The 12249-nt window shown below is 43.3% G+C and overlaps 1 protein-coding gene across 2 annotated transcripts in view; it reads right to left on the bottom strand.

The window, feature by feature from the left end:
- SPEG (striated muscle enriched protein kinase) overlaps positions 1–11521 on the bottom strand; it is a 129676-nt gene extending 118155 nt beyond the window's left edge. For both annotated transcript variants that reach the window (XM_087713346.1, XM_087713351.1), the window contains exon 1: positions 11022–11521. In XM_087713346.1, coding sequence (XP_087569472.1) covers positions 11022–11463 — 442 coding nt within the window. In that variant the 5' untranslated portion in view covers positions 11464–11521. The remainder of the gene's footprint in view (positions 1–11021) is intronic.
- Between the last annotated feature and the right edge of the window lie 728 nt (positions 11522–12249).

The following is a 12249-nucleotide window of genomic DNA, read 5'->3' as shown; positions in this document are numbered from 1 at the left end:
GAAACAGAAGAGGATGTATTAGGGCCAACTTGGCAGATCTTAAATGATGCTTGTAAGACTAGCCTATGAAGATCAGAAAAACTATAAAGCCTGAGAGTTTGAGGGTCACTCTTTCCAATTCAAGTTCAGAGATAGTTCTGGAGTAGTATAAAGATTCCATATGGAAATGGCCTTTTCCCCTTCACAAGGCCACAGTTCTTCCTTCTCTTGGCCCTAATTTGTTCACAGCTTGTTGCCTTCTTTGTGCTATATAACTACTATGTGTGTGTTTGTGTGTGTGTGTGTGTGTGTGTGTGTACGTATATGTATATATTATACAACTATAATACTGATAGCAATATTTCAGTATTTGAGAGGCTGCCACAAAGAAGAACGGGTAAAATTATTCTCCAAAGTACCAGAGGGCAGGACAAGAAATAATGGTTGGAAATATTCAAAGAGAAACAACCTGGAATTAAGGAGAAACTTCCTAACAGTGAGGACAATTAAAAAGTAAAAAACACCTTGCCTTCAGAAATCATGAGCGCTCCATAACTGCAGGTTTTTAAGAAGAGTCTAGAGCAGTCATTTATCTGAGATGGTATAGGTTCTCCTGCTTGAGCAGAGGGCTGGACTAGAAGACTCCCAGGTCCCTTCCAGGTCTATTACATTCTAAAAAAACTCATCTGGAGCTTATTTAACCTTCATTTCCAGTGAACACATAATCTGGATTGTGTATATATAATTATGAATTTTGGGATGATATTTATAACACTACATATTATAAAAATTATGCTGAATCTTTTCCCATAAAATAAATTGCTGAAAACGAAAGATTGCACAAGAATTTCCATCATGGGACCCATGGATACCAAGGCCACCCCTTCGGGATTGGGCGGCCTATAAATTTACTAAATAAATAAATGGTGCCTGGCATGCCAGTGTCCTTAGCACCGTGTTATTTGTGTAAGTCCAAATGAACAGGAGAATAAATGCACGCATTGCAAAACACAAGAACACAGTAAGAAAAAAAAGAAAAAACTTCCTCCAGCACTTTAAAGATACAAAACATTAAATTAATTTTGAAGGAACCAAATTAATCTCCAAAGCTGAACACTTCAACAAGAGAATAATTATGGAAGCTGTCAAAATAGAGAAACACCCCCACAACATGAATAAACATGACGATACCTCCTGCCTACCAGACATCTGGAAACCAGCCCTAGTCAACAAACAAGCCCCACCCACCTCCCAGGCCGTTACAACACAAAACAACAATGGACACATAGCCAGCATCAATCAGCACCAATCTACCAATCATGATACAACCACACAGCCAATCAATCCACTTACTGAAACAAAGCTAGCACTCCACACATACCCCCCCCCCAGGTTTTATAGGAAGACAGCAGCTCCGACCATGCTTTAAGGTGAAAACACCAGCCTGAAGATGGCAAGTGAGACCTCGCGCCAAAACGTTGCCAAGACAATCTCAATCTTACACAGGAAAAGACGCGAATACAACAAGACCAGCATACCCATACCATCTACGATCGATATATATATATATATATATATATATGTGTGTGTGTGTGTGTGTGTGTGTGTGTGTGTGTGTGTCTGTCTGTCTGTCTGTGTGTCTGTGTGTGTGTGTCTGTCTGTCTGTGTGTGTTGTATTTGTGCTGATAAATAAATAAAGGGAGACTAGTATAGATCTATTTCAAGCTATTTAGCTCTCATCAGCTAGCCATACCCTTACTGGGATTCAAACCTGTGCTGTATTATATCTTAGGCAGATGTGTTAACCACTAAGCCACAAGGTTCTCCTCCTTATCAATATATATCATATATATATATGTACAGTGATTTTTTAAAATGCAAAGTTAGAAGGGTTTCTTTTTCTTATTTTTTAAAAATCTGTCCTTTGTTTCTTATGAATATGGAAGATAGTGACCTTTTATTTGAGAAAATAGAGTTTATTGCTAATAATAGTGAACAGATTGGTAAATTCTAACACAAAGTATTGCGGCTTTCGCTCTTCCTTGGGTTACCAAAGAAATATTATCTCTTTTCCCAACAGGACAAGCCTGCCCAACTTGCGCCAGCAGAAGAGGCCTGCTATGGATCCCGTCTGCTAAAAAATTAAAGCAGGCACGGTCAAGGCCTTCTCCACTGTGGCCCCATTGCTCTGGAGCATTCTACTTCCAGAGAAGAGACGCCTCTCCCCCCCTCTCCATTTTGGCCTTCTGGAAGGGTATGAAAACCTAGCTTTGCCAGTTGGCCTGAGGCCCTGAGAGGGGCGCTCACTGCTGGAGGTGGCTGAGGAATAAGAAGCCCTCATTCCTGTCCTGTCTGTCTATTATCTCACTTAGTTGCAGTCTTAGCACAGTTTTAATAATATTTTATTCTGTATAGTTTTCATCTTTTCATTAATTTTTTACTTGCTTTATCTTGTAAGCCACCCAGAGTCACCTTGTAGGGAAGATGGGTGACATAAAAATTAATAAAAATAGGTAAATAAATATTAATAGCTAGGAATTAATAGTTTATTAATAGCCATTACTATTAATGAGATAATAGCTGAAGGTTGTATTTTTCACAGATTAGGTTTCCTCTGGGTTGTGAGGAATAGTGTGCAATAGCAGCTACTTATTTTGTCTCTGTTGAAGGGGCATCAGAGGATCCTAGGCTGAAAATGAATTTGCCGTGCCAGACTAAATGTTCCTGATTTAGAAAGTAATTGTTACACTTGGATAAATGATGTGCTTCTGTGCAATCAATGAACCTTCAGGATCACCTCTGTGTTATCAGTATAAGCCAGGTTTCTGCCTGTAGTCGGAAGAATAACATTACTTTTGCACTGAATAGTTTTTCTAAATAAAGTAGGCTGGCATGAGAAGGAAAATTATTCCAACCCCACGATTTTTTTAAAGGTAAAACACACCACCACACTAGTTAAAACAAGGCCTTCTCATTTCACACTCCCCCGGAGTTGAAGGGTCTTAAGAAATGTCATTTACATATGAAGTTATGAGAAAATGTGTAAGCCATATCAAGAAGTGTTTTCGAAATTCATCTGGGCACTGAGTATTCTGGAGCTTTGAATATAGATTGTTGGAGTAGGTATGTTAGTACAGAGAATGACTTTTATATTCAGGCACCCACCCAAAATTATCAGCTGCCAGGCGACCGAGGAATCAATTAACTTCTTCATGGAGCACTTATTCAGCTCTTTCAGAACAGTGATTCTCCACAGAATCAGTGCTGGGGGCTGATGATCTATGTATTTCCCTGACTGACAGATGTTTAATAGAGTTTGGGAAGACCAAATAGGAAGATGACAGGAACCTCTTGAATGACGGGAGGAGCGCTGGGAGGGCACTTCATCATCTCCATGATCCTTACAAATGGATTCAAACCATGACATTTTAGCTACAAAAATGCAAAAGACCACTAGCAACCATCACATGGTTGGAGACGTTATCTGGTAGTAAAAACAGCTAGTGTAGTCCTCTGCTAAAGGTCAAGAAAGCCCAGACTATTAAGCATGACTTGATGATTTGAACCTGTGGAGTTATGTTCTCTTCTGTACACATTGAGGTGTCAAATTCAATTTCATTGAGGGGTGCATCAGGGTTGTGTTTGACCTCAGGGGGCCAAGGTGGGCGTGGCCAGGGTAAGCATGGCCAGCTCGACATCATTCATATTGGGGGGTGCCTGTGGTGCAGTGGTGGGTTGCCAATTTTTTTACTACCAGTTCAGGCATGCTCCCACGCGTGTTCGCATGCGCAACACTTCTGCACATGCATAAAAGCATCCAGGCGGATGGGCAGAGTCTCCTGCCACTGCTACTACTGGTATTGACCAATCTGGGTCAAACTGGGAGCAATCCACCTCTGTTGTGGTTGCCTGAGAGCTCTTCCAGCCAAAAAGGGCTCCCAAGCTCCGTTTTAAGCTGCAATGGCCTCCTGCAACCCTCTGCCATAAAAAACGGAGCTTGGGAGGGCTTAGGCCAGCCCTCCTGAGCTCCATTTTTGCTGGCAGAGGCATTGCGGGCTGGTCCGCTATTTCCAGGTGGCTCCGTGGGCCAGATCTAAGCACCCTATGGGCCGCATCCAGCCCCCAGGTCTTCAGTTTGACATCCCTGGTATAGATCAAGGAGAAGGAGAAATTATGAATTCCCCTGAAAAGGCACTTTGCTCTTTCTACATGAATTAATTTCCTACATAGCTAGCATTGCACATGGCAAGAAGCTGTGTAGGCATTGCCATATGTGAATGTGTTTTTCAGAATAATCTATGTTGCAGTGGCCATGGGGTTTGGGGCTATTGCCTACGCACTTTGCAAAACAGAAAGCTGAGCCTTTGTTTCCATGTGTGGTGTTATAGAGAAGCAATTTCCTTCACAGATGCAATCTCCTAAATAAAGCAAGCCGTGTGTGAAGCGGTAGCTATTAGTTAGGTACTGTATTAAATAGAAAATACACAAAACCAAATTGGGAGTTCCAGTGGCCTTCTATAATCTGTCTTAATGGCTTTGGGGTGTTTAATGAAGATGCTGGGATCAGCATAAAAGAAATGTCAGCCAAGAAACCATGGAGCGATAGCAATAAGACTGGGAAGAAGCACTAGCAATAGCACTTAAACTTACATACTGCTTCACAGTGCTTCACAGCCCTCTCTAAGCAGTTTACAGAGTCAGCCTATTGCCCCAACAACCTGGGTTTTCGTTTTACCCAGCCTTGGAAGGATGGGAGACTGAGTAAATCCTGACCCAGTCAGAATCAAACTGCCAAACTGCCGGCAGCCAGCAATCAGCAGAAGTAGCCCGCAGTACTGAATTCTAACCACTGCACCACCATGGCTCTCACCACTAGCCTTCGCAGCCCAAAAGCAGAAAGTGAATCTGTTAGTTTATTCACTTCTACCTGGCCAAGCAGGAACACAATTTGCTGAGCATCCTCACCTCCTCCACTCCTCATTCCGCAAACGTCACCTAATAATCTGCAGCCTTCACTACCTTACCCACGAATGTAGGATTCTGTGGGCTAGGTGGGTGTAGATACATCATTAGCATTACAGCTCCACAAGGTAATTATAGTTCTAATGAGGATAATAGAGTAAAGCATAGAGGACAGATTAATATCACTGAATTTTATCTTTCATCTCTCTCTCCAGTGAGTTCTCAAGTTCTTATCTGAGCATTAGTTTATCTGAACTGTCCACTGATCTGAAGTAGCTTTCCCTCTGAAATAAAAAGGCTACTATGTGAGCCAAGGAGGGCCAGTTTAGTGTAGTGATAAGACTGGAAACTGGGAGACCATGAATTCTAGTCCTATCTTAGGCATGGACCTAACAGGGTGATCTTGGGCTAGTCACTCTCTCCAGGGGTGGGTTCTAGCTGTTGCTTGATGCGCACTACATGCCCATGTGCAGTGCTAAAAAAAACTCAAGGTGGCGGCGTCTATGGCACTGCAAAGAGAACCGGTTCAGGGACGTGGCAGGCCGAGTTACTACCTACTCGGCTGAACCGGTCCGAACCGGTAGGAACCCACCTCTGACTCTCTCCCGCCCCTAGGAAAAAGGCAATGCAAACCGCTTCCAAACTACCTTGCCAAGAAAATCGTAGGACTTGTCTAGGTAATCTTTAGGGGTCCGTACTGGCAACAGGCAGGAGGAGGAGTATAGGAGGGAATAGGGTGCAAGGTGGATAGAGGATAAACGTGAAAGCAGTATGTTTACTTTTGCCCCTTATATTCTTCCCTTTTCTGTGTAGCTGACTTTGAAGATTCCCTGTTCTTAAGGTCTGCTGTAAATACTGATCCAGATATTCTATGTGCGCTGATCCCCTCACTGTTTCTCTGGAGGCCTTAATGAGCATTGTGCATGAATAAGTAGCAAGACAGATTGCACAGCCTCTCATAATAATAATAATAATAGCCAAAGCCCAACAGGTAAGCATTACACCATAAAGGCCAGTTGATTTTGTTTTCAATTAACTTTGATGTGAACTTGCTGCTCCTAACGTTACAACTGCCCTGTCCATCAACCTTGTTGCCTCGAAGCCCTTCCAATTCCATTCAGTATCCCACTCAACTGTTTTGAGACTGTTTTGGCAATTGGAAGGCTACAAGGCTACAATGGGACAAATTTGCATGCAGAGAACCAGCAGCCAATCAGCCCTAAAGGGTTTTCCCCCTGTGGTAGCTAAGGACAAAGGAGTGCCACTCAATCACTCCTTGCCTGCCACGCAGAAATTGATTGCATTGTTCTGTTCCCTGGGGTTATCCTTTTCCTCTCATTTGACAAATCAAAGAAAATAAATGTATGACATTCATACCGTTGCCTGCTTCCAATCCTCTTAAGACTGCAGATACTGGCATGCCAGGATTACCACATGTTTGGTTCCTTTATCCTAGTGTTTCTCAACTTTGGCAACTATAAGATGGTTGGATGTCAACTCCCAGAATTCCATGCTGGCTGGAGAATTCTGAGAGTTGAAGTCCACCCATCTTAAAGTTGCTAAGGTTGAGAAATACTGCTATTGCCAGATTAGCCAACGCAAGCACATGGTAGGCAGAGAATGTTTAGGACTTTCTTCTATCCCCTCAAGTTCAGGAGAAGAAAACTCCAGACAGCAAGATCAAAATGTCATCCTTTCCATTATTATATCTGTGGTGTCCTTGGCACACTCTGTGTTTGACTGCACAAGCAAACGACCAAGCTCAGAGAGCACCAAGGACCCCACGAGGACCCCACAGTTCAACCCTGAGCTACAAATATTCTCTTCTATTAATTACAACATCATACAGGGATGGGGAGAAAAATCAACACAATCCCTTGTTGACTCTTCATTTCTATCTGGAAGCCACTGTAGCCTTTTGTTTACCAGAACCAAAGCATACAGAGAGCAGTGCTATCACCTTAACTTGTGCCTCTTCATTTGCAGATTAGTCACTGGCAAAAGAAAACCACACTTACAAAATTAATCCAAGAGCAATTTTCACACTAGAAAGTAAAAAGTACAAAATCCAGAAACTTCTGTCTCCATGGGTAGCAGAATAGACTTCAGAGAAATAAACATTTATTATCATATAAGTACGCATACATGCATGATATTTGTATCATGCATGCCACATGTCACATTTTAAGATTCATTCCAGAAGGTTTTTTTAAAAAACCGTGAGAGATATTACTTGCTTTCTAATGTACTCAGTATGTTGATTCCATGTTCTTGACTTACTTTCTGTCAGGTTGCCAGAGGGCTACTCTGTCTTAAGGGCAATGGCTTCTTACATTATTTCACCAGTTGGAGCATTTGAATCATCCTAAACACTAGAGCTACCACATCTGAACTGCAAAAATACAGATAAAGACTAGATGGCAACAATGAAAGTATATAACTTTGATGCCATCTAATCCAATCTGATGCCAGATTTTTACAGGTTTTAGTCATACTGAGAACTTTTTTATGAACCAAGAGTGCAGCAACTCTGCACTCTTGTCCCAAATCTACAAGTGTTAATGAAATGGTCTCATGCTTCTTCTACCAACATGAAAAGGACAGGGATTGCATCTTGGTTCATATTTTCTATTGGTGTACTGTAACTCCACACGCTTCATAATGTGATTCTTTCACTCTGTTCCAAGCAGTATCCATATCACCTTTCTTACTTCCATTCTGCATTCATTCCTTTGAGAGCACGATCAATCTTTTACTAATTTTTTTAAATACAGGACTCATTTTTTTCTTCCTGTGATTGTTCTATTTTCACCACAATTTCTTTCATTTCTTTCTTTTTCTCCCACTTCCAATTTTTTCTCAAGTCTCACTCTTAAAACAATCCAAAAAGATCTGCTTTACAATCATGATTTTTCATTAGGCATTTATCCTGCTTCACTGATGCTCTGTCTTTCGGCACAAACAATGGTGAAGTTATTTCGGCAACACAGATTTGGGAATCTGCAGGATTGGAGCCTTTTGTCCAAATGATTGAAGTAGTGTTGGACTGTTGCAACACATGCCCCATTCCTTTCTTGAGTGCATGTGATAGCAACCACAGTTGGGACCAGCAACTTAGTCGTAAACCAAAGGAATTGCTAAGTGAAATAACGTCTTACTTCAACTTCACTTTGCTTTACAGACTTGCAAAGGTCATAAAGGTAAAAGACCTGTCATAAAACATGTTCATCATTGCCATAATTGAGAACGATTGTTGAATGAGGCAGTTGCTAGACAAGGCCTAACTGTATACAAATGGGGCACAACCTTGTTTTCATCATTGATCCCTTGGCCCCTTGACCCCACAGATATCTCTGTCAAGAAATCTGGGGCGCAGGGATGGAATACACACTTCCTACCAAACAACAAAGAAAGTATAGCTACTGTGATTGGCTACTACCCCATACAATCATGAGACAGGATCATATATTAAATTCATGGAAGATGCAAGGCACAGCTGAAGAGTTATAAGGCTCTTTCTTTTCTAACAGGACTTCCATTAGGCTGGGCTGCAGAATCTGGAGGGCCATAAGAGGACCACGGAGAGAAGAATTTCCTACCTCTTTGCTGCCATCTGCTGACCATCTGAATTTCTGCAGCCTGGATCTGGTAGTCCTATAATGTGAACAATCTTTCTCTTTTTAGTGGAAACAATTGAGTACACTGGGCTTTCTGTAGATTACGGGCATTATATTAGATACATGTGGTGGTGTTTAGAATAGATGTTCATAGAATGAGAACTTTCAGACTCTGATTAGATGACCATCTGTGCATGATTGTTCTCTCCTCCAGGTTTTGGACATATGTGCAAATAAAAGTTGGGTTTGAGACGTCACCTGCAATATTAAACTTCCCACAAACATACAGCAATGATGATTTGAACTTTACTTATTTTAAAGTTCTGAGACAACCTGAGAATGTACAGATCTTACAGTATTTACCTTCGCAAATATTAAACATAGAGTAGATTTGTAAGACCCTCATCTAGATAACCTCACAATATCCTTGTCAGAAACAGCCTTCTGAAACCTATTGGCTGTGTTCACACAACATAAAATGCCTTGCTAATACATTAAGTCTAGCTGTGGTTCAGCACATCGTGCAAATATGGCCCTTGGAATCGGCAGCGTTTTCAAATTCTAACCTTTTTTGAACACATATATGATATGACCTTCACCTGCTTGACTAAATGACTGTCAGTTCCATTTTGGAAAAATGTTGCCATGTGATTCTCTGGTTCATTGGACCATGCTCAGAGAAATACAATCTTGAGTGGGTGCTAAATCCAAATGCATTACCACACATATTGTAGATTTATCTCTGGAAAGGAATGGAGTACACACTAAGGTGGCCAACTTGGAGCAGCTTCACCAAACAGGTCAACACTAGACTGATTTAATTTAAAAGAGTTCCTCTGTCCTGGGAGACATTTCAGCCTAAATGTCTTCTCTTGTTTTATGTGTGGAAATAGGTTTGCTTCTATTTAGTTAATGATTCAAGAAACAGGAACTCCCTCTGGCTGTCAGTCTCATAATCTAGCATTAGTTTGGCAGGCGACTGTCAAAGCTGTAATGCAGGATACTAGAGCCTCTCCGCTGCAGCTCATTGGGCCATGCTGATTTAAGAGTGACTTCCACTTTACAATTTGTCCCTTTGAACAGAAGCCTCCACCATATTGTGCACAATGACAAACACACTTGAAGTACTGTAGGTAGGACTAAGGCGTTTGGTGAGCTGGTAGCAGTTTCTATCACGCCCTCAGCACCGAGAAGAACCAGATCATACAAAAGCTATGTGGGAAGACAACGTTGACAAAGTGAGAAGCAGCCTTTCTGGCAGTGTGCTGGCCGGACAGGAGGCGGTTTAATTTCCTGAAAGGGCTCAGGTTGCAAATGTTAATGATTGCCCTAACTTGGGAAGAAGGGAAGAATGGGACTGGCCCACTGCCCCACAGAGTTGCCCATTTGCTGGGCCACAAAAAGAGGTGCTTTACTATCCCCTACAAAGAGCCATAGAGGCGCAGAGGTTAGAATGCAATATTGCAGGCTAATCTGCCCACTGCCAGGAGTTCGATTCTGATTGGCTCAAGGTTGACTCAGCCTTCCATCCTTTCAAAGTCAATAAAATGAGGACCAAGATAGTTGGGGGCAATATGCTGCAAACTGTAAACTGCCTAGAGAGGGCTGTAAAGCACTGAAGTGGTACCGGTATATACAGTAAGTCTAAGTGCTCCGTGCTATTGTATAATTCCCATCCTGTTTCTAAGGGCTCCAAAAGCCTCACCAAGCCTTCCCTAACTTCAGAATGGAGAGGACTCCCTGGTCCAGTTTAGCTTTCAAGGGGTTTTACCCTAATGCTAATAAGCAACTGTGGTTCTGTAGATGGGGGTGTTATTCCCCTCTTACTTGTTAACGTTTAATTCTTATTCTCTAATAAAAGACAAGGGGTGAGATTAAGGGTACAGATTCTCAGAATGATAAGTCTTCCTCTGAATTAAGCCCAGGAAAGGCATTCATTCAGGTTTCCCTTTTCCTCCCAGTTCTGTTCATGCCACAAGATCCAATGACTGGGAAGGACCAGGCTTAGTTAATGGCAGGTGTTCAGCGTCTACAGAAGTTCCCCATTCCTGTCCTACACTGTGACCCAGAGAGCTGTTTAGTTTATGCCAGGGATTGATTTCTAAAAGAAAGAAATACAGGAGCTAATTCTAAGGACCAAACGCCCTGCAACAGGAAACCTGATTCATTGGGAGAAGCCATATTTAGTTATCAATAAGGGTTATGAATGTGATACACAATCAGAGGCACCCAGTTATCATCTTTCTAGCCTGGCACTGGGTTACAAACCCTGACCTTTTGCAGCACTGCTAAATATGACTCTGATGTGCTAGGGCTGAAGAATTGGGTCTCTTGGAAAAGCAGGGCTGATTGTTCCCCCTTGGGAAGCTTAGTGGCCATTGTTAACGCAGCAACTGTTCCGCCCAGGTAGGGCTCAGGCATGCAGTCCCACAAGAAAACACCCCCCTCCCACTTTATCCATACCTTCCATATCGGTGACTGTCACGGTGGCTGTGCTGACGGCTTCACCATGCTTGTTCTTGGCCACACAGCTGTAGAGTCCAGCGTCAGCCACCTTGCTGTTGAGGATTTGGAGGCTGCCATAGTCTTCCTCTTCTTCTTCTTCTTCCCCTTTGACCTTCTTCTTGATGGAAGCAAGAGGTACCTTCTCCTTGTACCAGGTCAGGCGCGGCCAGGGGTTGCCGGTCACGACCACCTTCAGCAGGAAGTCCTGGCCGATGCTAACAGCTGTGTCTTTCAGCTCCTGCAGAAAAATCGGAGCCGCAGGGCCCCCTTGCTCTGCCGTGACTTTGGCTCTCTTAGGAGGGATGGCAGGGCTTGGAGGAGCTCTGCCGGGCACCCGCCCTGTCTGCTCAACTTCTTCTGTCCCATGGATGAAAATATTCTGTTCCTGAGCTTTCTGCATGGTTTAGGGCCTCACTGACTTTTACACGGTCTTCGGTTGCAAGTGATGTTGCATAAGACACCCCCACCCACCCCCAACCTAGGACTCTGCAATCTCTCAGCCAGATAGGGCCCTGCGCAGCCCCCCGGCAGCTGTTTCCCTTCCTTGATGTTCACCCTCTCTGTGTGAGACCCCCCAATTGCTGGGCATCTGCCAAGGGGCACTGACGCTGCTCCAGGTGCCTGCCCACCCAGCCGGACAAGTCCCAGAAGGTTCCTTTGCTGCCAGGCAGGGGGTTATTTTTAGGATGGTCTCAGGTTGCAGCCAGCCCATCTCAATACACTGAGGGAGCTAGACTCTTTGCAGAGGGCACAATCCTCCCCATTCACACAACACTCCTGCTCTCCTTCTGGAACTCCTAACATCTTTACTGTCTTTTTACGGTCCCATTGCTTTTCATTCCACTGAATTACACCCCCTCCCTTTTAGAGGAAGGGAAATCCACAAGGAAAAATCCTCCAGCCCCCATTTAGTTCCTCCCTCCCTCTCTTCCTCCCAAGCAGCAGCTGTTTTCTGACATGTCACATTCCTTGACCGAAGCTGAGAAGAGCCGAGTATATGAGTGGAGTGGCTCAGCTTCTTTAGCAAAGATAAAAGTGGGTGGATACAGTTTGCCAAATTGGGACAAAGGGGGCCTCTTTGGGCCAGCCCTCCCTTTCCTCATTTCTAGACAATTCACGCTGGGCACACTTCAAATGGAGGATGGAGATAAAAGTGCTCCCTTCTATGACCCCAGTGGGAATATCT

The sequence above is a fragment of the Thamnophis sirtalis genome, unplaced genomic scaffold (genome assembly GCF_051295495.1).
Source record: "Thamnophis sirtalis isolate CommonGarterSnake01/CBP01778 unplaced genomic scaffold, rThaSir2_p1.2 scaffold_1, whole genome shotgun sequence".
Lineage (NCBI taxonomy): Eukaryota > Metazoa > Chordata > Lepidosauria > Squamata > Natricidae > Thamnophis > Thamnophis sirtalis.
The sequence above is the reverse complement of the archived record's forward strand: the minus strand, read 5'-3'. Positions and strand labels throughout refer to the sequence as shown.